This window comes from Sander vitreus, chromosome 24 (genome assembly GCF_031162955.1).
Source record: "Sander vitreus isolate 19-12246 chromosome 24, sanVit1, whole genome shotgun sequence".
Classification (NCBI taxonomy): Eukaryota; Metazoa; Chordata; class Actinopteri; order Perciformes; family Percidae; genus Sander; species Sander vitreus.
The window spans coordinates 742313-767774 of NC_135878.1; the positions used below are offsets into that span (position 1 = coordinate 742313).

Here is a 25462-nt window from a genome sequence, read left to right on the forward strand (position 1 = left end):
ATTACTTAATATAATATTCATATTATAAACTAATAGTTCTGGACAATGTGTGTGTCCAACGACAGTTGCTAACTAAAACGTTCCTCTCCTACAGCTTGTTTTGATTATTCATCTTTCAGCTGTTGTCAAAGGCAATATACAGGAGATCGGAGGAATAATTTGTAAATATATATTACATAAAGTCTGTGCAAAAACATCAAGTACATTGTTCAATCTAGGTAGATTTATGAAATACTAATTAGTAAAAGTGTATTATATCTATTATAGTTTTTTAAGGCAAGGCAACTATTTTGCTCCCATAACATGATTTCACTTCTTCAGAAGATTGAAGCTGACTCTTTTCTTCAGATATTAACATTTATCAAATCATTTATTCTGCTTTCTGTTTACAAATATTTGCAAAAAGTGTACAGTATGATAAACGCTTCGGGCGAGAGGTAGGACATAAAAATCTAGGAATTTTGTGCTCTTTATCATCCATAACGATGTCTTCAATGTCTTCAATCAGACTAGTGGAATGAAAAACATTTATTTTACCACACTTTGTCTATTTGTGTCCGTAGATTTCTCCTAAAGGTACTAATTTAAAGCAGTAGTCAGTAATCAGCTGGGGAAGTTTCATGGTGATATGTTAGTTAAAACTGTTTACCCTGTTCACACGTAGTGTTAAACCCTGTGTAAAACATCTAGTAGTTTTATTAAAACATTATAAAGTGTATTATATCTATTATAGATTTTTAAAAGGGAATTTAACTGATAAGTGTCACACAGAATAAATTAAGTCCTTGTTAAGATTTGTTTTCCTTTAAATAACACTGATCTATCTACTTCTGCTGGTAGTTGGGCCCAAAATAATAAAATCATTGTAGTGCTTAAAATCATTGGCCAGCCAAATGATCATTTAATGTAAACTAACATTTTTATTTAACGCTAACACATATTGCTATTCTATTAATAAGTGCCACAGCAGGAAAGTTACGTTCTCCTACCGTTTTACTCATCAAAAGGTGTCGAATTTCTAAATCAAAGCTCATTATTTTTGACATATTAATCTTCTTCTTGAATTTAGCCTTTTAAAGACTATAGTGCCATTTTTTAACACTTTATTTGCACTTGTCAAATTGGAAAACATCCCAACACCTTTTAAGATTGATCCACTGGGTACAATGAGGCAGTAGTTCAGGAAGGAGATATACAGGTAAGATCCATTCAAAGCTCTTTACATTCAATATACAATAAGGTTTGATGTGTCAAAGCAAAAAAATAGTTCAAAGAAGTGGATTAAAGGTACTAAAAATGAATAGAAATACTGATAGCCACAGGTTTCCTCCTGCAGTAAGAGGAGGCAAAAACAAAAACTCTTTCACGATTTCACCTCTTATAAGTTAGAGGAGATGGTCTCGGTGCTAAAGTAACATTAAATATTTCTCAGGATCACTTCAGATCCGATTGACAAAGAAGATGGTGAAATGAGGAGAGGAAAGAATGGTTTCTACGATCACCTTGGTTCCACCGTACATCGAAGGAAGATAACGTTTTAAGGCTCATGACTCTAGCGTTAGTGTGAAAGAGAAAGGAGGGCCTGGTTCTTTATCAAAGCTGCCAACTTGTCTCCCAAAAACTGGCTACGCTTTCAAGAAGATGGTCCAGAAACTGGAGCCACGAAGACGACTTCAGCTTCATCAACGGCTGAAGGAATAAAATGGGAAGAATTTGGAAAAGTTGGATGAGAAGATGATGAAAATCTAGATAATCATGATCCTGTTTGTATTGGCTGTTGGAATGAAAATTGAAACGAAGGTGATGTTAGTGTTAGTAGGACGAGATGTCGGAGGAGCTGCTGCTGTTGCTGGTGGAGGTCTGGGCCCTCTTGATGTACAGGTTGAGCAGCTTCATCTGTAGGAGGGAAACAGCAGGAGTGTTAGAGGACTCCACCTCCGAGACTCTCTCTCTCCACCTCTGAAACACTCAAACTCCCTGCTCCATCCAGAGATTAAGGTGCTGGAATCGGTGTAATATTTAACACGGTCATCCTAATGTTTTGCTTTTTTACTGTAGATGCTTATCACTGTATTATTGTCCAGTCATAATATGTATTTATACTTGTATATGCCCGAACTTCAAGAACTCCTTGTTAATAACTGGCTTGTTTGGGGCGGTTGCCGTCTCTGCATGGGAGACTTTAACGGAGGCGATTCACTAAACGTGCATTTGCCAAATCAAACAATAAGTCCTTTTCTCTTTGAAAAATATTGCTCGTAAACGCTTTAAATGAAAACAGGGTTCTTTTACAGCCACAAGGAGCAACAATGCCTCATACAAAAAACTAATCTTAAAGAACAGTTGAGATTTATGCTTTATCTGAAGTGTTTTCCAACAGTATTTTTTAATTTCTTACCTACGCTTTCACCTATACGGGGCTAAAACTAGTATTGGGGGGGATTTGTCTTGTTGTTCTTCAATGATACTTCCTAAATAAATAATGTTAAATTGGATTCTCATGTCAAAACAAGGTCACCAGAAAAGTCACGTTTGCCAAAAAATAAACTCTCTCGCTGACACTGACTCCAGCTGCAACACTTTTTCCTGTCTTCAGCTGGATGTTGAAACTATGCTGATAAAAACTCGCAGACACCGGTTCAGGACTGTGAAGAAAATGTTAACGCTCGCTGAAAGCGTGTCAGACTGACAGCTTGAAAGACAGGACATGAGTGTACCTTGCTGCCGGTCAGCTGAGCGAGGTAAGGCTTCAGCTCCTCTCCGATCACAGAGTAGATGGCCACGAGGCAGAAGACGCTGGCCTTCCTCACGCTGCTCTCTGTGTTGTCGTAGCCCTGTAACAACAGAGGACGGTGAGTAAAACACCTGTAGACGACTCCTAAATGGACTTCAAAGTGAAAAGTCTCAAGTCGTGCATCTCACCTGCAGGAGTCCAGGTATGATGTCAGACAGCAGCTGATGCAGCGGCTCCTTGGCGATGCGTTCAATGGCCCTCGTTTGCATCTTGATGGCCGCCAAGTTGATGGGGTAGTCTGCAGTCTGCACGATAGGACAGAGGACCTTGATGCACTGCTCCGGGTGGATGGAGGCCGCCAGCGTGGAGGCCGCCTCCTCTGCCGCACGCACCACCTGCATAATGTAGGGCATAAGTGAACCCTAGTCTGGAGCAACAGAAGTACATTTCCATGATAAAGCCTGACATCCGGCTCTCACCTTCCACTCTGTTTTGCCGTACCCAAAATCCCTTCGAAAACTTAGAGCTAATAAGCTACACGCTGAAAATGTCAAATTTTGAAGAAAGTTTGGATCGTGCAACAAGGCAGGACTGCTTGGTTCTTTCGGGGAATTATTGTAAAGATGTTTTTGTAAGAAGAATATGTTTAGGGCATTTCCTCTCTAACTGGGACGTTTTGGGACTGATTGGTGGGATTGCTGTGGACGAAGTACAAACGGAGATACACTGTAAGAGCCAATGAGGTTTAACCATGAATCAGCTAATTTAAATATCTCACGTTACAATATTGTGTCAACAGTTAACTTCTTTTAATATTGCATGTGGGGTTTATGGGGTGCAAATGTTCCACCAAAACAAGTTCCTTCCCAAGACTATTCTGTAGAGCTACCGTCGCTGCGGCTGGAGCTTAGCGCCGCCCAAGACGATTGTGATTGGTTTAAAGAAATGCAAACTAACCAGAGTGTTTATTTCTCCTATCCCAGAATGCATTTGTGGTGTAGCCAGACCTTACTCCACAGCGCTGTGGAGTAAGGTCTGACAATGCGAGACTAAGTGAACCCTAAATCCCAGCATCCTTTTAAAACTATGACTCGCTTAACCAGACCTAAAAAAGGCTCCTCACCTCTTTGTGGGAGTCTTTATGAGCCTCCAGCGTCTTCATGATGGTAAGCTCAGCGTAGTTCTTAAAGCGGGCTGGCTGATTCCTCAGGATCTCCTTCAGGACCCGCAGGGCCAGTGCCCGGATCGTGTGCTGAGAGACAAGAGTCAGTTCAAAGTGACTTACAGAAAGTGTGAAGGTCACAAAGTATTTTACAGAGGATAGTCCTTACATCTTTGTCCCCGAGCGTCTCGAGCAGTAGCAGCAGCATCGTCTTAAAGTGTTCCTCCCACACCACCAGGCTGTCCTCTCGGGCCACTTTCAACAGCTCCAGCAGAGTCCCCCGTCGGTCCTCGGGGCCCCGCTCCCCTGCCTGGCCCTGGGAGAGCTCCTTCAGCAGCTCCCCGACCAGCTGCAGCTGCTCAGCAGGGACAGCTGCAGGCGGAGAATTGAAAAGTGTGTTATTTTGGTCATAATTTAACAAAAACATGTATCAAGTGCTTCAGTGAGTGTGTGTGATGCTGGTAAACGTCTGAAGCTCAGATTTAAATCAACTAAAAGATAAACAGACGTAGAAATGAAGTCGTTAATTTGCTGTGTGGACTTTTTGGTATTTCAAAACTCCTCGAGAAGCTTTATAAACCTGTACTTGTTTATCTTTCGTCAGTCTACGGGACAAGAGGAGAATTTCTCTGACTCTAATATGTTTAATGTTAATATGTTTTTTCTGAGCATGTTGTAGAAAAGGACTCAGTAATGCAACATGTCTTTACCAGGGAAGCTTTTGGGGTTCACGATCTTGTTTTCCACACATTCTTGTCTGCTGCCTGCAAAGAAAACATTTCTGTTTGAAGACACAACATGACAAACTAAACACCAACGAAATCAGAAACTTTTCAGCTACTTTCTGACCAGATGTGACTGTGGTCTCACCATCTCGCAGCTGCTCCACGGCGTCCTCAAACAGCGCCTCCTTCAGGGAAGCTTTGTCCAGTGTGCTGATGCTGTCCGTGTAGTTGTACGGGTTGTAGTCTCTGAAGCGCGGGCCGGCAAAGGAGCGAGGCGAAGGCGTATTCAGCAGAGACGTCTTGTTGTCTAGGGCTGTGCGTCCTCCCCCCACCACCTCACCGCCGAGCTCTGAGGACGCCCCGACTCCGGACTGAATAACGACATCATCACAACACAAAGTTCACTTGCAACAAGTCCTCCAAAAACATACGACCCATGTAGTAAATGTATTGCTACACTCTAAAACGACCCATGCAAGTGTTTCATAGCGCCCCTAGTGGTGGCAGGAAATACAATCTTCTATCTAAACCAGAGAAGGTAACGGTTGCGGTTTTAAACGTGTCGTTAACCTTGTGAAACGGACGCAGTTTGGTTTAGACGCCAAAACTACTGAGTTAAGTTTAGAAAAAGATGGAGGTTTGGGTTAAAATCAGATGTTACGTCCCCTCCTGAAGGTTATGCACATGACGCTAAACTTGCTGTTTACTTTTATTTTCAACTGGGAATCAAACCTCGGTCTCCTGGGTGAAAGTACCCTCTAGTTTGACCCATCCACCACCCCAATGTCCAACGTCAGAAATTTGGCACTCTTAAACGTGCAGTATACTAGCCGCATCTGACCTGTCGAGCGCCAGTGTGACGTCATGGAATCGCCGTAACTGTTTATACTGCAGTCTTCTCCTGAACAGAGGGGGCGCTAATGAGGAAAGGCTACCAACTTTGCTATTTCTACGGACTAAAAGAAGAAGAAAAGGTTAAACAACGGCAGAACTAGCAGCAGCATTGACGTCAATGCTTCGATTTGATTCAATGACCTACTTTGTCGGATAGAGCCTTTCATTCGCTATAAAATAACTAATCTTAACCCAGTAAGTTTACAAGAGAGACTTGCAGTCACTCTGAGAGTTCTGGCATCCAGTTTCCCTCGAGCTCGTTCAGGCTTCCTGTTTCTGCTTTGTCGCGTGTCGCTAAAAAAAATAGAGTGGTGCGACACTCACTCAAAATCCTGGCGCGCCAGCAAGATCTATGTCATTTTGACGTCACATTGGCACGTGCAAGCTCGGCTGCGGCGACTGTAAAATGGCCTTTATACTTCGTCACCTTACTTCCTGCTTTGCTCCCGTCATAACTACCACAGCCACTAGAGGGCGGCGTCACTACAAACGTAAGTATGAGTCGTAAATGCTGCTTGAATAGACAACTTATGTGGCCGTTTTACCTCAGAAACTCTGACAGTATGAATAAGCAGGACTGGTAAATCATAAAATATATAAATGTGTATAAATCAACTTATAGCCTCAGTTCTTTATGTGTTTGGTTGCACAGAACAGACACTGAATGGTGGGAAACTTTACAGATTAAACCATTTTCTGACATTTTGTAGACTAAACAAGTAATTAATAAGTCAAGGAAATAAATTGTCCGTGAAAATAAACATCGGTTGGAGCCCTCAGCTAATTATAGAAGTATCTTACAGTTGTTTGTGTTCATTTATGTTCATAAACTAAGCGACATCTTTCTCCTCACCATGCCGTCCCTCTTGCCGTCTCGCCTCAGTGGCTCCATCAGGTCCTCTTGGCTGCGGAAGCTGAAGTTCTGGATGGCCTCGGTGACGCCGCGGAGAGAGCTGTAGATCTCCTCTGAATTCAGGTTTTCACTGTCGTACTCCAGCATGCTGCAGCGTGGGAGAGACGGGCTTGTTAGAAAGAAAACTATCACATGAGAGCTGGTTCTGCTACAATAGGTTTCAGGATGTGATTATGTGTGACTTTGATGCTTGAAAAGATTATTTTGGAAAAAAAACTATTTAGGAGATTTGAGAAAGCTGGAGTTCTCCCAAGGACTTAACCTAACAAGCCTGACATGACGAACAGATGCTTTAATGTAGTGATTCAAGACTACCTGAGCTAAAAGGTTCAGTCCTTCGATAGTCGTGGAAAAGCACGGCTTTTGGTTAAAGCTTGTGAATAAGGAACGAGGACACTTACCTAGACATGGACAAAACTGAATCCTTACCCCTTTTCAACCAAGGCAAACATAGTTCTAGTGCTGGGCTGTTGCTGATTCGCAGCTGGTTTTAATCCTTTTTTTGGTCCCTGTACTCCTTTTTCACTTTCTGCACGACGGTTCTGTTGTACCCTGTGGCAGCCATCTCCCGCTGTATCGGCTCAGCTTTGTTCGCCAAGCTCCCTCAAGTTTGTTTTGAACTTCTGTTGAGGAACATACTGCTAGGAGACTAGTTTCTTTCTCCTCCACAGTCCATGGCTTTGATTTTGCGTCCATAATGAAGCTCTGTGTTTTTAAAAATGGCGGTCACAATGTTTTCGTTGGTCTTGTTGGTCATGATAATCCCGCCCCCAGCCCCTGATGTCAGCAGTATTTGGTTCAAGATCAGCTAAGGGTTGATGCCACTCTGGAACCAGTTTCCCTGGCCAAGAACCAGCTCTTTGTGTTTTTGTGTTTTCTGTGGCCAAGAAACACAAAAACACAAAGAACTGGTTCGAGATTAGGCACCAGCTCCGAACCGGCCCTCGAAATGCCTTGGTCGAAAAGGGGTTACAGATATTCTGGTGTACATTTCATTATTTTTAATTTCTTGTCTCAACTTTAACTTCTTGGTCCCAACTTTCCAAACTTTCAAGAGTGCAAGAACAAAGCAGAAGTGCTTCAAAGGTATTTTCATGCACCACAACACATTGTGTCCATGACTAGGAAACAAGCAGCACTTTTTCTGTGCACCATGATGTATCTCAGTGCAGTGCACGTGCATAGCCGTGCATGTTGACAAACTGACGCAGGTAGAGACAAACAGGGTGAGTCGTGCACAGAGACACTGATTGCACATTTTCTCACCTGGGAACCTTTAGTTATAAACGAGAAACAAACAAATGGACAGTGAAGGACAATTTGAGCAGATGGAGGCACAAATTGCTGCAGAGGTGACGACAGATGAGACTGTCTGTGAGTTTTTAGAGGTTTCACAGTGCAAGAAAGCATCAAGAGGACAAAGAAATGATATGGATTTGTTTCTTTCCTAATTGTAGAGCCGCTTTTGAAGTTATTTGAAAAGAGTCAATAGGGGAAAGAGAACTTTGTGCACTTTGTGAAAGTATATTTAAAAAGATTTAATCTTTAGATTAAAAAGATTGATCATTACAGCGATAGAAAATATATTTAACTGTATTTTAGGTCACGCAGCTCTACTGTGAAACCCCATAACAGGGAGGAGAAAAAGAGGGGGTGGGGGTTACCTGGGTGAGTAAGCTCGCCGCACTGCCTTGACGGAGGAGTGGGCAGTGGGTGGAGGAAGAGGGGAGGGGAAGGGTGGAGGAGGGAGCTTGGAGAGCCCGTCTGCGCTCCAGCCCCACAGCCGACTGCAACCAGCCGGGGAGGAAGAGCAGAAGAGGGAGAGGGTGGAGGAGGAAGAGGAGGAGGAGGAGGAGAGCAGCCCAGGGAAAAGATAGAGATGTGAGAAAATAAGGAGAAGCTCTGTTCTCAGTACATGTTGAGAACTGGCACCAGTATCATGCTGCTCAACCTTTGATGCATTGTAACTACAAAAATGTTATTAGCAGGAAATCATTTAAGGGTGAAGCATCACATGCTTGAGTCTGGAGCAAGTCTACATATGTTATGAGTTTCTAAAGATAGAGAAATGTGCTTTTGTTTCTCCCACCAAAATGTCCTATCTCCCACCAAAATGTCCTATCAAAATGGTTTGATCCTGACTAAAGATGATTCACTGATTTTTCACGCCTGATATTAATTTTTTTTATTTTTTGGGGGGCATTTCCGCCTTTAATGGATAGGACAGCTAGACATGAAGGGGAAGAGAGAGGGAAAAGGCATGCAGGAAATTGTCACAGGTCGGACTCGAACCCTGGACCTTCTTTGTCGAGGCATACACCTCTATATGTGTGCCTGATCTACCAACTGAGCTAACCTGGCCACCGCCTGATATCATTTGAAATAAAAGCATGAAGTGCTGACTGATCTCAGATATTGATATGTAACTTCAAGAATAAAAATACAACAAATCTGACATATAATCTAATCAGTGCTGAGTCAGGAACAGTGATGAGAAAGCTGTAAAACATTTGGAGCAAAATAATTCAAAATATCTCATTAAAATGTTGAATTATTTAGCTAAATTTAAGTAAATATTAAGTTAAATTTGATCACATCTTCACTTTGGTTCAGCTCTACTCCAGCTGACTCTGATAAATCTGATATTTTGTAACTGAATGACCTTCTAATCATCTGATATCAATATAAAACAGGTGCAAACTATATTTCTGATGCAGAAGAAATGACTGTAATGAGGGTAAGCTCTGATATGGAGAATTAAATGTATTTGAACATCTTCAATCACCAGTGGTGAGGAGTGTGACTGTGGGTTTGAGGTGCAGTTGTGCAGTGGGAGTGCTTCTGTGACGTACCTGGGAGAAAGACCCCCATGGGAGCAGTTGGTGGGCGAGGTCAGCGGGCTGCTGCGGCTGCTGGGCGGCCGCGGAGGCGTCCGGCCTGCCGAGTTACTGGGAGACGCCTGCAAATCACACAACTGGCTTTAGAAACACCGCCAAAAAACATCTGTAAGAGTTAAGATCATTTTGTCAGACTAGAAGGTAAAAAGTACAGAAAATATATTTGATCAGCTAAATTGATAAATAAAATGTAAAATTTAGAGATTATCTTAAATACAGTTTGGTTGGTGACTGAACTAAAACTTTAGATTTTCAGATTCACATCTTTATAGTTCACTATATTTTGTGTGTGTGTTACCATGCTGATGCCACTGTTGGCGCTGGCATTCCTCAGGTGGTTGTGCAGCAGTTTGGTGGTCCCGTCCTGGAAGGTTTTGGGCAAAGCACCGAGCAGCATGGTGAACTCCGGCGTGTTCAGCTCAAACAGGGCAATTAGCACCACCTGGGCCGCCTACGACACACACACACACACACACACACACACACACACACACACACACACACACACAGATCGATGAGAACCAGAGAGCGCCCCTGGAACTGTTGAGGTGGGGGGTTCAGCTCGAGTTTCTCCCTGGCGGCGGTGTTAGTTAAAAGTTTATTGCAGTTTTTGCCACTGAAGCATGACAAATACACACTATGGAGTCATAGGTGTGCCATTAAAAAGAATATATCTGTAAAAGAATAAGAAAATGTAGAAATATAAAGAGAAATAAATAAAAGAATAAATAAATGTGGGAATATAAAGAAAAATAGCACATTATAAAATACTTTTCAAATGTATTTTCGCATTTAATTGTTCATTTATTTCTGTATATATATATATATATATATATAATGTACTGATATAGATTTTTTAAATATATATTTATTAATATTTTACATTCAATTACTCTATTTTATCTATTTTAATTATATTATATAATTATATATCTATTTTCTTATGTTAGATTACTTATCTTAGATTAGATAAAAATGCCAGCGAGGTTGTCCAATGACAGTAAAACCTTCCTGAGAGAAACTGTTTTAAAGTATTGACACATTTTTATAAAAATGAATGAAAACAAGACCAAGTAAACATTATAGTAAATCACATGTTAAGTTAAATGTTAAGAAGCACATTTGTTGCAGTGAGCGTGCAGCATGTCGGTTCAAATCAAGACAGTTAAGCAAAAGCCTGAAAAGAATGGTTTCCTCTTCAAGTCTTCTTCAAGATAACTCATGTATCAAGGTTAAAAGCAAACTGCACAAATCCATGCACAACTTGCTGGAAACATAGTTTGTTATGTTTAGTTCAGTTGGTCACTGACTGCACAGACCAGACCCCACCAGCAGCTCATGCACATACTGAAGATACATTTTGAAGTCCGCTGAAACATCTACGACCCATTTTACCAGCCATGAAACAGAACCATCACATGATTCTGAAACTTGATTTAAGAGCAGTTAGTGTTGAAAAGCCTCGCACCACTCAGTGAGAACATGAGTGAGACATCCAGCTGCTCCCCGGGTGTTTCTGAGAGTTAGAGGAGGTTATTCCCTCTGCTCATGCGGTTTGATGGAGAGTCTACCTGCTTGCACCTCTCCTCCAGGTTGCCCTCTCCAGGCAGAGAGGCCACGGTGCTGGGTCGGCCTGAGAAATCCTCCCCTGCCCAGCTATGAAGGGTCTGGGGGTGCGGTGGATGAGAAATGGCAATTGGAAAAAAAAATAAAATCAAGACGTGAAAAGAAAAAAAAATTAAATAAAGAAACGGACAAATAAAGAAAAAAATTGAAAGTTGTGAGAGAAGATGGAGGTGGCAATGAGACTCCACACCGCCCCGCCCCCCTACCTTGCGGACGTCGGAGCTCTTGGGCTCGGTCGTCCAGGTGATAATGCGAGATACAGCGAGGCGTGTCTCGCTGGAGTTGACGAAGTCGCCCGGGTCCATCTGACGGGCGAGTGCCTCGATGTAGCGCAGGATGGCCACCTTCACCTTCAGGTTGGGCGTCTGCGTCTGATCCACGATGAAACGCATCAGGATGTTGAACTGCTGCTCGTATGAGAAAGAATCTCTGCAGAGAAACAAGGAAATGCAGCATTGAAAACGTCCACTGCATCAGCTTTATTTTTTTAATAACTCATCCAACCCTGCCAGGAGCTAAATTTAAACATTATTGGGAGGACATGGAGAGGAAAAAATGATATTATAGTTCTAGTTTTTGTTATCTGGGCTTCATTTTGCTTACTGAAGACTTTTCAACCTATGATTGGTATTTTGTAAGTTTCAGAACATGCAACATTTTTGACACACTAAAGTTGTTCTCAGTCTCTCTTTTATCTTTCTTGCAGCCTCTGATATCAAGCCACGGTCCTTTAATCAACCCCATAAAGCCGGTACCTGGAGTCAGCTAACAAGACAGCGAGTTGAAAAGGAATTTAAGGCGTCCTACTACTGGGTTTAACTTGTTCGAAGCCATAACAGCCTGCCTTCCTAAAATTCCTTCGATATTAAAACCATAGACGTTATCAGACGTTTTAGTATTCATGTAGACCAGATGTTTCACGTCTGCCACGTCAGTGTTTTAGGAGGTATTAAAAACGTCTTCTTTCAAACTAAAGAACTGTTTCCCATCTTAAAGTTTGACAACGGTTTCGATGTTATTCTTTGTGGTATTCTAACCTTTCTGTACTTTTATAAGAAATATTCATGATTTTTTATTATTTGGAAATAAAGCACAAAGAACAGTATAACTTTAGAAGTGTGCAAATGTTAATTTTGAAATTATAAATATTTTTTGGAAGCAAAGATTGAAGCCCAGCTGCCAACCTGGTGACGTCCAGGGCCTTCTGGACTTTGGCCTGGACGGAGCCCAGCAGGTCGGCCCCCATCTTCTTCAGCAGCTGAGTGAGCAGGACAAAGAGCCAGTCCTGCAGGTCGTCCCTGTGCAGCGTGATGAAGTCCACCAGAGTCTCCAGGAACATACTAAAGACCTGAGAAAGGACGAAGAAGAGGAAGGAAGTCAGATTCTTCGCAGTGATTGATTGAGTCAGGTGAGTAAACACACAGTGCTGCTGAAATCTGACAGGACAGTTGGCTGTGGTGAGTAAGGTGAGTAAACACTTACTCTCTGTTGTTTGTTAGAGTCCACAGCAGCGAGGAGGCATGCAACAAAAAAACACACTGTGTTAGTTTGTCCTGCAGTTAGTTCTGACATGTGAGCAGTGATTTCAGTCAAATAAATCAAGCCGGCATTTTACTTTGACCACCAGCTCTGTAGGCATAAATGGATTACTTAATGGGACGAACGGGCACCGGCCCAAGGCCCTGGAGTGCCAGGGGCCCCCTGGCCTTCAAAACGCAAAATGTCACTTAAAGAGACACATACAAACCAGGATGGGATGCAAAAAAACTAGAAAAAGACGATAAATGACCCGCAAAAATTGCTAAAGAGACTTAAAATGACTACAATGAGACCTAATAGACCACAAAGAGACGCAAAATGACTACAATGACACGCAATAATTACTAGACTCAAAAAACTACAAAGACACTCAAAATGACTTCAAAGAGACATAAAACCACTAAAAAAAGATGCAAAATGACTACAAAGCAGCCTGGTGGTGCTGGTGGTGCAGTACAGTGCAGTGCTGTGAGAAACATGCTGTGTGTTACAGAAGTCCAGCTGGCTCTCACCTTGCTGTGAGGATCTGCAAACATCCTGGTGAAGATCTCACAAAGCCTCTTCAGCTCCACGCGACTGAGAGAAAATAACAGCACATTTATAATTTTATGTCAATCAATTTTAGTTTGGACACCAGTTGAAGATCTTTTTGACACACTTCTAAGTTACAAACTGAAGGGTCAAACATATTTCTGTATCAGCTACAATTAGCATTCTTAAGAAAATACCATTTTCATGACACAAAGATATTCTAAGGGTTTTCTGTCTTAGTTTGAACCTTATTTTCGTCTTCTCCTCATGATTAAAAAGTGGATCAGCTGCTTTCTAAGTGGAGTCTAAACTATTTATCAAAGTCATGGTTGTGAGGTATAAACTTAAACATTTAAAATACCTATAGAGTTTAGGAAAAAGTATTCATACACAGTAATTTCTTCACATTTACACCTCCAAAATATGTTTTAAGACTAACAAAACTAACTTACTAATATACTTTAACTAAAAGCCTCCCATCAGCTACTTTTTAACTACTTTCAACATTACAAATACAATAGGACACATTTTATAGAATCGAATAAAGGAAAACTGGGATGCAGGACAGTGAAAGTTAAGAAATGTGGAGCAAATATCGTACATGTTACCAAAACAGACTCTGAAATCTGTTTTTAAGTTCTTAGTTTTGGTCACAAGCAACACAAAACACAACTCATGAAGTTCTCAAACAATGCTTGAAGAGAATCAAACTTCCAACACCCCAAAATAATCATATGCAACAAGCACAAAACAGAGAGCAATAAACAGCCAGCTCCTGACACCCACCTGAGCATCCTCTGGCTCTTGAGCAGGTTCTGCAGTCCCAGCAGGCCCTCCTTCCTCTCAGACCAGTTGGCGCTGGCGCAGTGGTTCAGCACCTCGGCCACGTCCTCCGTCTGACGCAGGTAGTGCGGTGCCGCGCCGCCGTTGCGGGAGCTGTACGAGCGCTCGGAGCAAGCACTGGAGGCGTCGCTGTTGGCGTCGTCGTCCGAGTACATTCCCGGTGACTCGAAGCGCCGCCTCACCGGCCTCCGCTGAGTGGAAGAAGAGAAGACGTTGGGGTTTACAAACAGAACTGAAAGGTAACGGCAGCGTGCTCTCTCTATCTGCCTTTAGATCTAGATCTACAGGACCATGCAGCTACAGAGACAGAGACATGCAGGTTTCTGATGATGTGAGACAGGCAAGTAGGGCTGGGCGATATGCAGAAAATCAAATATCACGATATTCTTGACCAAATACCTCGATGTCGATATTTCGACGATATTCCAGGGTTGACAATTGGTGCTTTAACAAAATGTTATTTATACAATGAGATTTTTGATAAATTATCATCAGACATGTCAATTTAATGACTAAGTGGGAAAAAGGCAAATAATAGAACAGCTACAACAGTCTGCTAAGTTCAGAAAAGTACATCACCTTACTCTAACGCAGCTTTTAAAACCAGGACAACACTTACCATATTACAATTTTACGATATCCAAAGACGATATCTAGTCTCATATTACGATATCGATATAACATCGATATATTGCCCAGCCCTACAGGCAAGGTTATTTCATGCTGGTTGGACTTTCTTCACCTCTCACTTCAGAGTTAATGTTATAAAAAAAACAAGCAGTTGTTGTGATTAGACAGAAAAGGAAAATCAATGGATGGAATTCTGCAACAGCTGATATCTTTGGGTCACAGAGCACTGCATCCCAGCCTGCTCTCTTTTCCATGTTCAGAATGTAAAAGTCTGTGTTTAATGCTCATATTCTGCATGCAGTGACAGAAAGGTTCAACACTGTCAGACAAGATGTATGTGTACCTTACTCCTCGAGTCTCCTAAGAGCTGGAATTTACAAAGTCCAAGAAGAAAGAGGAGAGAGGGAATTACTGCAGGATTGTACAAACTCGTAACAACATCAACACGTCATTCATTTATCTTCAAGCTACTTTGTTAGTTTTACACAAAATATAATTGTATTAGAGCTGCAAAGATTAGTTGTCAACTATTAAATTAATCAACAACTATTTTGATAATCGAATAATCGGTTTGAGTCACTTTTTTATTATATAAAAAGTCAAACTTGTGTGATCCCAGCTTGTTAAATGTGAATATGTTCTAGTTTCTTCTCTCCTCTATGACAGTAAACTGAATATCTTTGAGTTGTGGACAAAACAAGACATTTGAGGACGTCATCTTGGGCTTTTTGGGAAACACTGATCCACATTTTTCACCATTTTCTGACATTTCAGAAACTAAACAACTAATCAGTTAATCCAGAAAATAATCCCCAGATTAATTGACAATAAAAAATAATCGTTAGTTGCAGCCCTAAACCTTTAAAGTTTGTTCATTTATTTTAAGTTGAATGTAAAGGTTATGGGGATGCCCCCTCCTTCTCGATTAACCGACTAATTGGTCGTTTTGGTCTTAGTCGACTGAGATTTCTTTAGTTGAGAAGTCATTTTTCATACTGAATGGCTTATTTCCTTTAGGGAGGAACTTAGTTTTACAGATCTGTCGATTAAATCGTTTGAGTGTTAGTTGACTAAGAGTTTGTTTGTTTTTTTAAATCGAGGAGAGCGCTAGAAGATTATGTCCTATAAAGATATGGTAGGTGTATAGCTTTATTTGCATAAAGGCTATAAAACATATATTTTCCCACTGGCGTTCTTACCAGAGCGTCAGCGACGGCAGCCTCGACATCGGTGCCGGTGTTGAGGATTTTCATGGCGTTGACGGATGCCGAGATCCGAGCCTGATGAGACAGCCGGTCTGAAAAAGAAAAGATCAAACATCAGCAGGTCAGGAGGAGTGTTTGTTTGGCAACAGACACTTAGAAAAATAATAAGGGACTACAATTCACTCCTCACTTTCAAATAAAAGTATCTCCTTGTATCCATTGTATAAATGTCAGATGAAAGAAAACCAGAAAACCAGACCCAGGAGTGAGGAGTGTCTCGGTCCTGTGCTTTGTGGATTCTGGGATGTTCAGTTGCGTAAAATGGATTTACTAACTTCATTGTTTATGTTGGGATTTGTAACAATAAGATTTGGAAAATTGCTCAGGTGTCAAAGTTCAAATGTCTCATTAATTTTAGGAGAAGGCAACAGAACTTGTACCAGACCCAATTCAAAGCTAATAGCAAAGGAAGCTGCAAAAAAGGTTTGGGTAATAACAATGCAACATATCTAAGCAACCAGCAACAAAAAATAAATACAAAATGCAAAACATACCATGAATGCACAAAAAGAGTGAATCAGCATTGCTTAATGAAAATGTCAAAACTCTGTCATATTGCTTTAAAATGAAGCTGCAAAATAAAAACTTCTGCATTTGGCTGATGATTATTTCACACTCTCCGTCCACTAGAGACTGAAGCAAAAGGTGAGCTTCGGCCATGCAAGGAGAGGCGTCACTAAGCAGGACGACTCAGTCAGCCAGATAAACGAATACAGAATAGAAGGATGTAAATACAGCTACAGAAATCTTTGCGGAAAATATGTCTTTATTTTATCTGGCTGACTGAGTCAATCTGCTTCCTGAGAGGACCTCACTGGTCACCTGAGTAGCACTCTGCAGAGGACAGGGCGCTGGTTGAACGGGAGTGACGTCGAGTCACTGGAGGAGGAAGTTAGAGGAGACGACTATTGTTACAGAAACACAGATGAACAGACACCTGACAAAGTAAAAGACAACCTCAGAAATAACAAATATATCTACATGAGCTCTTTACATGTTTGCACATACTTAATCAGAAGATTAAGAGTAGAGCTGCAAAGTTTGAGTATTTTTTTATGAAAAGAAAAGTAAAACTTCTCTGATTGCAGCTTCTTAAATGTGACTTATTTCTAGTTTCTTCACTCCTCTGTGACAGTAAACTGAATATCTTTCAATTGTGAACAAAGCAAGACATTTGAAGACGTCATCTTGGGCTTTGGGAAACACTGATCCACATTTTTCACCATTTTCTGACAACTAATCCATTAATCCAAAAAAGAATCCACAGATTAGTCCAATGAAAATAATCGTAAATTACGGCCCTAATTAAGAGAGAAGAATCTGGACATTTAAATACAGAGCATGCAAAGACTCAGGCAGGAAAAACAGTTATCTAGACAGACAGATGTGCAGAGTGAGAAGGGAAGTGAGGGTTCTTTGGCTTATTTTTTACTAAGCTGTCAAACAGAAAGCTAACACTACTCCTGTCTTCTTTTGAGCCATTCTGTGCACTTCCCAAACTTTACAGGAGTAGTTTTCGACTTCCCTGTATGAGCATGGTTGTTGAGGTTTTGGGGGGTTTTCAGTACTCACCCAGGGGGGAGAAACCCCTGGCGGGGCTGGTGTCACGGCTGCTCTCGCGACTGGTTTCGCGGCTGCAGCCCTGACTCATGCTTGGTCGGGGGATTCGGCTCCGGGCTAGAGGAGCACGGTAGAGAGACAGACAAACAGACAGACAAACAGACAGACAGCAGCGCAAGGGGAGAGTTTAGCTTGTAGCACAAACAGCCAGACACTGACACACCTGAAGCTCTGCAGAGAAAGTTAGTCGGGCAGGAGAGAAGGGAGAAGAAAACTTAGGGATGCTGCAGGTAAAGTGTTAGTGTGAGGAGAAGGAACAGGAGTCTTGTTGTCTTGTGGGGTGAGCATGCAAATCTGTGCACGTCGACCTCAGAACAATCAAACATACATCTCACTTCTGAGGTATTTTGATCCAAAGATTCCCTTTAACCTGCAACTCTTAGTTCACCTTTACAAGCTCTTCATCAGATTGTATTTACAGCAATGCTACCATCCATATGAAGTTTCTGATCTCAAAATCTTTGTTCAAAATTCAATTTCATGACTACATTTGGGGATTAATCAAAAAATGGTCAATATAAAAAATAACCTACCAACCTTAGGTCTATACTGTGTAGAGTAAATATAATAACAAGCCCAACAAAATGTCAATATTCTGGTTTTAAATTGACGTTTAGTGTACAGTTACGGTCTTAATGCTGTTTTACGGGCTTGTTCACCCACACAAGAATTAGGGGAAATACTAAATATGTTATATTTTGGCATACAATAGTCAAAACTGAAGATATTTTATAGTACTACTTTGGCTTTCAGATTTTAAATGCCTTAAACTGCAGCTTTAATTCCTTCAGGTGCTTCAACATCAACAAGGCTTCCAACATTTTACAGACTTTGGTTCAAATGTTTCTACTGCAGTCTTCTTTCAAACCTTTTGTCGTTTCCAGTATTACAGATCTTTGCTTAAATCTGAATCTTTTACTAATATTATGAAATGTATTTTTCCAGCTCTGTGGTTGAACTCCCTCCTTACCCGTTCCTGATCTGGTGGGGCTGGTCTCTCGGCTGCAGCCCTGGCTGCGGTGACCTCGGGGCCGGCTCTTGTCGCTCAGGCCGGTAGAAGTGCTGTTGGTGGTGGCGAGGGCGGTGCCCATGGTCGGCCTCGGGATCCTGCCGTAGGTGGAGCTTAGCAGGCGGCCGGGAGAACCTGACCTGCTGCCGGCTGAAAGTATTTTAGTGAAAATTTTGTTCATCATCATCCAATCCGGAAACGTCAAAGTGTTGCGGTTTAGTTTGATGTTAAAGCCACTGGAAACCCAAAACCACAATAGCCTTCTAACTAATAATAGTAATAATAGTAATTTTGGATGTTATGTTCATTATAGTAAGTATCTAAAAAGTATTCAATCCAAAATAGAAATATTGTCATTTACATTTTTTGTTAACTTTCCTGGTATCGGGTTTGAACTGGGCGTGGTTATGCTCAGACATTTATTACGAAAAGTACGCAATAAATTCCGTGAACCAATCAAACCAATAAAAACTCCACGAGTCACGTCACTTGTACCATGCAATAAAACCACTGCTCCCGCTCAATCTGCCTCTTTCTGAAACAACTCATCTCTCCTCGTACCAAGCCTTTTGCTAGCTAACCCACCCACCCATCCATCCATCCACCCATCCATCCACCCTCATCCATCCATCCACCAATCCACCCACCCTCATCCATCCACCCTCATCCATCCATCCATCCATCCACCCATCCACCCTCATCCATCCATCCACCCACCCACCCATCCATCCATCCACCCACCCACCTACCCACCCATCCCATCACAATCAGAAGACACGAGAAGCTGCTCACGTTGAGACTGCGAGACGACTTTCCCTCGGCTTCTTCCCCGGCTGTCTGTCACAGACGGACCGTTTCCTGAACTCGTTCTTCTGGTTCGTACTCGACCTGGAGACGCAGAAAAAAGGAAACAAAAACTTTATACTCACATCAAAGTTAAAACATCTCTCAATATGACGACTGCTTCGGTTTGGAAGTTTTCTACACTTCTGTCATGCAGAGTGAAATTACATTTGAGATCATAAGGAGGGAAACGTGACAGAAGATACGAGACAGGGAGTAGTGGTTTTCATGAAAAATGAAAAACAAGTCATTTGATCCTAGGACTCATTTTGAATCAAAAAAAGATTCAGAAAAAAACAAGCTGTGCTTCTTTTTCTCTGACCCTGGAAAAAATTCAACATGGAATCCACTATCCAGAGCCAAAGGACACATAATTAACCAAAAACACATCAAAGTTGAAATCCTGACTCAATATCTCTCGGTTTGTTTCCATATCAGAAGAGGACTGTTTTATTTTATTCAGAGGGCTGCATTAACTATAATTTATTTATTTTTTTGTTTAGAAATACATCATGTTAGGTGGAAGGAAAGTCCCGCAGTGGCCGAAAGTTTTGCTTCATAACAAACCTAGCTAGCGTCAGAGAGACGTCACATAGAGACTATGAGCTAAGGAGTCTTTCTAATGAAAATTATCAACATCATATGTGTATTTCATGGCTCAATTCAAACGGGATCAAATAATTATTATCCTCTCCCCGTTTACTACCGTACATATTTTTTCCAAAATAAGGTCCCATGGTGGTCCACCGGAAGGGGAGGGACTTCTCCTCTCTATTGCATACTGTAGATTAATCCAAGTGTAGGAGAAACAGTACACCATGCATAGACAGTCCATGCATTGACAGTTCCATCACAGACGACCACCATTACAGGACTGATGGGGAGCAAAACAACACACCAAGGAGGCATGGAGGAGCATCATTCCCCTGTCCACATATGGAGACACACAGCACACAGCTTACCGTCTGCGTTAACAGACCACGAGCCGTCTGACAGGTGGAGCCAGGGATAGACACAACAAGGGTCAGGGTCAAGAGGTTAAGCTTTAGATATGCTTGACAAATAGTCTGTGTTCAGAGAAAGAAGTCCTTCTGTGTCCAACATTTGAATGTGAATTTAAGGCAACACGAGGAATTAAACAGTATTGATTGTGTAGAGACTTTGTTTCTTTATGCATACTTGTATCTTTAAGCTAAATGTGCCTGCTAACACTGCACATACTAACAGCTCCACAATATTAGCAACAGCTATCAATATTGTTTGTAGCATGAAGCATAAATAAAATGTAGTTTTGATGTTGTTAAATCGCCTTGCATGATTTCAAAGACATCGATGTTTAAAATGCAACGTGTCTTACCCAGTGAAGCGTAGGATCCAGGGGGGAGGGCCGAGGCCGAGCTGAAGGGTGAAGCCGACGACTGCATGGCAGAGGACACAGCGGGCATCCTGGTGCGGGCAGTGGCAGTGGCCGCTGCGTTGACGTCCACGTCGCTGCGAGAGCGCTGGAGGGAGCCTGGAGAAGAGGCTGCAGCAGGCGTCCTGGTGTGGGAAGCTTTGGCTGGAGGATATTGAAATAATCCAACGTTACAGCAGCTTAACGACTCAGTTTCTTCCTGTTATGAAGTGCACTTAACCTGAATGGGGCTAGATTTTAATCTCACACTGAACTCACTTTTAAATATGTAGCAAAGAAGAGATACAACTGTGTGTTCCTCGCCTTGATTAATGATAAATGGATCATGTATTCCACCAGAGAGAGGTGCTGCCACTGGAGGCAGGATGAGATGCATATCGGTTTTCTTATTTTGCACTTGAGGTCAACTTTTTCCACCTTAAAAGTCTTTAGCTGACAACTGGATGTTAACTTCCCCGATTACCTGATGCTGTGAATGAATTAAAAGAACAAAATGACTCACATCTTGTTGTCCCGCTTCCAAAGGCGTTTTTTACAGACAGCGGTCGACTGAGGAAACAAAAAGCAAAAGAGATAAATATAGTTAAACCAACCTTTGTTCAAGTAACAAAAAAAGAAAACAAAATTTTCTTTTTAATGAAAAAATATAACGTGATATCCTCCACTAATAGAAAAAGATATGGAGGGAAGCATATTCTCTTCTACTGTGAATAAAAATAGAACAGCTTGTAACAAAATATTAACATATTGTTCATCATCTGTGTCACTTACAGAATAACGTAGTACAAAATCATCAATGCAGAGCTTCTTAATGTGACATAAACGGCACAAAGATCAAATCCGAGCCCAGACAGAGAATATATTAACACCGACACAACGAGATGAGACGGAGCGAAACAGGAAACTCATTGAATATTATTGGTGTGTGTGTTGATAACACGATGATAATGGTCGACAGACTGGACAAAAACTACTTGGCAAGAATTATATTTTTTAGATATTTGTTATTAATTAATTGCACAAAAAAAGTCAAACATCATAATCTACTAAAGAAGCTTTGCATTCAGCTAAATATCTTCCTATCCTCGCTCCTCTGGGCAGCTGTGGAAACAGCATTGCTGTACGATGTTTTTACATCATTGCTGCCTTGCTGTACAAGTTATTCCTTCACAAACCAATTATAGCTATAACTGGGAGTATTTATCATTGAATATTGCTGCCTCATGTCTGTTCTGCTCTTTCAGTAATACATATTAAAGCAGAACATCAGTAATTCAATTCTGCACTTCCATAAAGTTGGAGGACTCATAATGTAGATATCTGTGGGCACCCAGAGCTCTGTAGCACGCCATTATTTACAGAAACCGGACAAAAAAGAAGCTTTATTTGGGAATAGTAAGCGGGGAAGTTGCCTGGTGCGTTCTGAAATTGTATTTATATATGTTGTTGTGTTGATGGAGCCGCTACAATGTTAGCATTGCCCTAACCCTAACCCATTGCCCTGATAGATCCAAACTGCATTCAGAGAACAAGCATTTTAAAAGTTGTTTGCTTATAATCCTACGGACAGACCTGATAAAGTATGAATTCAGACTTTTTACAAATTGTCATCATGATGTTGTTATTTCGGGATACTTTAATTGGTTTAATGCAATTAAATCACAACATATATCGTTATGTACCTGGGACTTCCATGACTGGTACAAAGCAGCAATAGTGGTTATTTCGGCCATATTGATGACAGAAAGTAACCTTGTTGGTGCCTACAGCTTTACACCAGACGGTAACGCGATTAAACACAAATGATCCTGCGATCAAACTCACGTGAATGCCGTGAACATTCCCTCTGCCGCTGTACGTGCCATAAAAGACGGGTGAAATCGGCCCTTTAATTGCCAAACGGTGTCATTTCTTTACAGTCACAGTCCATGCCAGCGATTAATCTACGTATATACAGCAGACATAATCAAAGTGCCTTAGGTGTCAGTTATTTCTATACAATAAAACAGGACAGTTTCACCAAACTGTTCCTCCGTTCTCACATCTCTTCCTCTCTTTTAACCCTTCTTTGGGAGGATCTAAGAAACACGCAGGAGTGATGGAAGCGAGGAATCACATCCTTCTTTTGTTTCCCAGTTAATCAATTAATCGATGGATCAGAGAAGAGGAAGCGTCTCACTTGAGGCTCTCCTGGGAAGAGGAGGAGGAGCGATCTGAGGCGGGCAGCGACACCAGGCTGTCTCCGCTCCTCAAGTGAGCCTGCAGAGCTTTCTGATAGGACGCCTCCAGGCCCTGGAACAGCTGCTCCGCCTCCCGCCTGAAATGACTGTGAAAACTCCAGTAGCACCTGCAACAGCAAACCGGATGACCAAAGAACATCTTAATATTATGCTTCTCTCAGTAATTGTTTCTCAACTCTCAAGCTGCAGCTACAACAAACTGTGATAAGAGTAAATTTACATTGGTAAGAAAACAAATGTGCAACTTACTTTCTTGCCACAGAGCGAGCCTCTGCATCTGCATCATGGATACCTTTCTTTATCGTCTCCATCAACACTGCTCCATGTCTACAAATGGGGAGAAAAAAGAGGAAAATCTGAGCTAAAACAATAATAAAACATCAAAGGTTTATAATGAAAAGCATGTCATTAAAAAACCTGAGACAAGCAGATGAAAAATAACGTTTTTAAATAATTGAGAATATTTTTATATAAATCAGGAAAATATCAGATCTAACAATTAATAAACAAGATTACAAGTCTGACAGTTTTTGGACAAAAACATTACACCAAAGGCCGTAAAGGTATTGTAGTTCAATACCCAGCCCTAATTCTTTGTATTGTATTTCTGTAACAGTGCTTCTATTTCTTTATTTTTTTCTGGGTAGTTTCCTGTTGGCTGATTTGTCTTTTCTTTATAAAATAAGAGTCTGGATTTGTACTTGGGCCATATTTACACACATAGACACACACACACACACACACACACACACACACACACACACACACACACACACACACAGACACACAGACACACAGATTGATCGATGAGAACCAGAGAGCTCCCCTGGTACTGTTGGGGTGGGGGGTTCAGCTCGGGTTTCTCCCTGGCGGCAAAGGCAGCAGCAGGAAGCAGCCATGCAGAAATACAATGGGGCTTTTTGAAGGCAGACAGAGATCCCCCCCTGGCATCACCATGGAAAGTGCTGAGATTGACCACAACCTGGCTGGTGTCACATTTCCCGACAAGGCAGCGTGCGGTACTTTAAGCCATTCACAAGTCACCATTTTATACTTATTGTACAAATATCTGCTATATAGAGTTATTATTACTGATGGAGAAATGTTGATGACAGAACTGAAAACGAATCTTGTCAGATAACGTACAGTGTAATCTTTTCTCACCTCTCCAGAGAGCTCGTCTGCCACTCCTGCAGCAGCAGGTCCAAGAACTCGAAGCAGCGCCTGCAACACAGAAGAACTGTTAAAGTGGGATCTGACCACACAGGAGCATGACATGCATTACATTATACATTTTATTTAAATTCAGAACTTTCCCTGACTTTTCAAGACCTTGAAAAAGAAATAACATCAGAGAACCAACCACAAAAACTAAATAATCAAATTAAGGCATGTAAACATAAAATTAAAATAGATATGTCGAAATAAAATAAATAAATAAAAATGCATAAATAAAAAAATATTAAAATAAAACAAAATAATTACAAAAATACAAAATATTAAATAAAAAATATTAAATAAAAAAGTAAATTTAAAATTAGATAAACTGAAAATATATAAATAAAACAATACATATTTATAAAACATAAAATTCAAAATGCAAATAAATAAATACAATAAAATACTAATAAAATACCTAAATAAAAATGCTAAAAATGTAAATAGTGTATACAAAATAGAACATTATTAATAAATACATATTCTTAAAATAAAAAAATAAAATAGAGTATATAAATCCAATAATATATAACATATAATAAAATAAATGACATACAAACATAATAGAACATTTAAATAAATCTTAAAATTAAATAAACAGCAAAAATAGAAATATCTGAATAAAATAAAATGAACTACTGTGTCTCTTACCTTCTGACAGCCACAGATTTGGAGGTACAGTTGCTGGTGATGATGGGGATGAGACGTGGGTAGTGTGTGTGCTGCAAAACAAAAGAACCTGGTGTCAAAACCTGTTGTAAAAAAAGTCTCCATCTACCACATCATCTCAGTAAAGCTGCCACGTACTCGGAGGATGAGGCGGATAGTGGCAATGCCGGAGGTAGCCATGACTTTGGCACTGTTGGGGACCAGGTTGAGGAGGGTTGGCATGATGGCCTCTGCCGCGTGGTCGAACCGACTACCCAGCACCAACGACAGGTGGCTGGTGAGAGCAGAGCAGAGCAGACACTCAGGTTAAACTACATGAGCAACAAGCACACTGTGTTGTACAGAACAACGACAAGCAAAGGAACAAAGATGGTTCCTTAAACCTTAAACATGCGTTACTTGGTTTACCCATTCTTCTCCAAGTTAAAGCAATCACTCTTTTTGCTTGTAAAAAACATGTTTTTATGAAGATTGGTTCGCAACGCTTTGTATTCAGCCTACTGTATGTGTTGCAACAGATTTAAAGGGAAACCGTCTTACCTCAGAGTGAGGCATGCCTCTCTGACCACCTGAGAGCGGAGGTCCTTGGCGGATAGTTTGAACGCTGCCTCCATGAGCCGCAGCTGCTGCGGAAACCCATCAAACTCCACTGCACCAGCCAGGAGCAGCGAACGCACCTTCTTTAGCTGG

General features: G+C 41.2%; 1 protein-coding gene across 15 annotated transcripts in view; it reads right to left on the reverse strand.

The window, feature by feature from the left end:
- Window positions 1-259: 259 nt before the first annotated feature.
- LOC144512534 (CLIP-associating protein 1-B-like) overlaps window positions 260-25462 on the reverse strand; it is a 45320-nt gene continuing 20117 nt past the window's right edge. For 4 of the 15 annotated variants that reach the window (XM_078243266.1, XM_078243267.1, XM_078243276.1 and 1 more), the window contains 29 exons: window positions 25313-25458; window positions 24911-25046; window positions 24755-24825; window positions 24050-24109; window positions 23135-23212; window positions 22825-22992; window positions 21148-21194; window positions 20589-20789; window positions 19181-19276; window positions 18350-18538; window positions 17332-17436; window positions 16582-16638; window positions 15694-15791; window positions 14838-14861; window positions 13808-14055; window positions 13003-13066; window positions 12136-12299; window positions 11158-11380; window positions 10897-10992; window positions 9624-9776; window positions 9281-9387; window positions 6369-6516; window positions 4767-4992; window positions 4607-4660; window positions 4066-4268; window positions 3858-3986; window positions 2923-3129; window positions 2718-2834; window positions 260-1896 (listed from right to left, as the gene is read on the reverse strand). In XM_078243266.1, the coding sequence (XP_078099392.1) occupies window positions 1813-1896; window positions 2718-2834; window positions 2923-3129; window positions 3858-3986; window positions 4066-4268; window positions 4607-4660; window positions 4767-4992; window positions 6369-6516; window positions 9281-9387; window positions 9624-9776; window positions 10897-10992; window positions 11158-11380; window positions 12136-12299; window positions 13003-13066; window positions 13808-14055; window positions 14838-14861; window positions 15694-15791; window positions 16582-16638; window positions 17332-17436; window positions 18350-18538; window positions 19181-19276; window positions 20589-20789; window positions 21148-21194; window positions 22825-22992; window positions 23135-23212; window positions 24050-24109; window positions 24755-24825; window positions 24911-25046; window positions 25313-25458 (3699 nt within the window). In that variant the 3' untranslated portion in view covers window positions 260-1812. The remainder of the gene's footprint in view (window positions 1897-2717; window positions 2835-2922; window positions 3130-3857; window positions 3987-4065; window positions 4269-4606; window positions 4661-4766; window positions 4993-6368; window positions 6517-9280; window positions 9388-9623; window positions 9777-10896; window positions 10993-11157; window positions 11381-12135; window positions 12300-13002; window positions 13067-13807; window positions 14056-14837; window positions 14862-15693; window positions 15792-16581; window positions 16639-17331; window positions 17437-18349; window positions 18539-19180; window positions 19277-20588; window positions 20790-21147; window positions 21195-22824; window positions 22993-23134; window positions 23213-24049; window positions 24110-24754; window positions 24826-24910; window positions 25047-25312; window positions 25459-25462) is intronic. The other 11 variants (XM_078243269.1, XM_078243268.1, XM_078243271.1 and 8 more) reach the window with 11 other exon arrangements.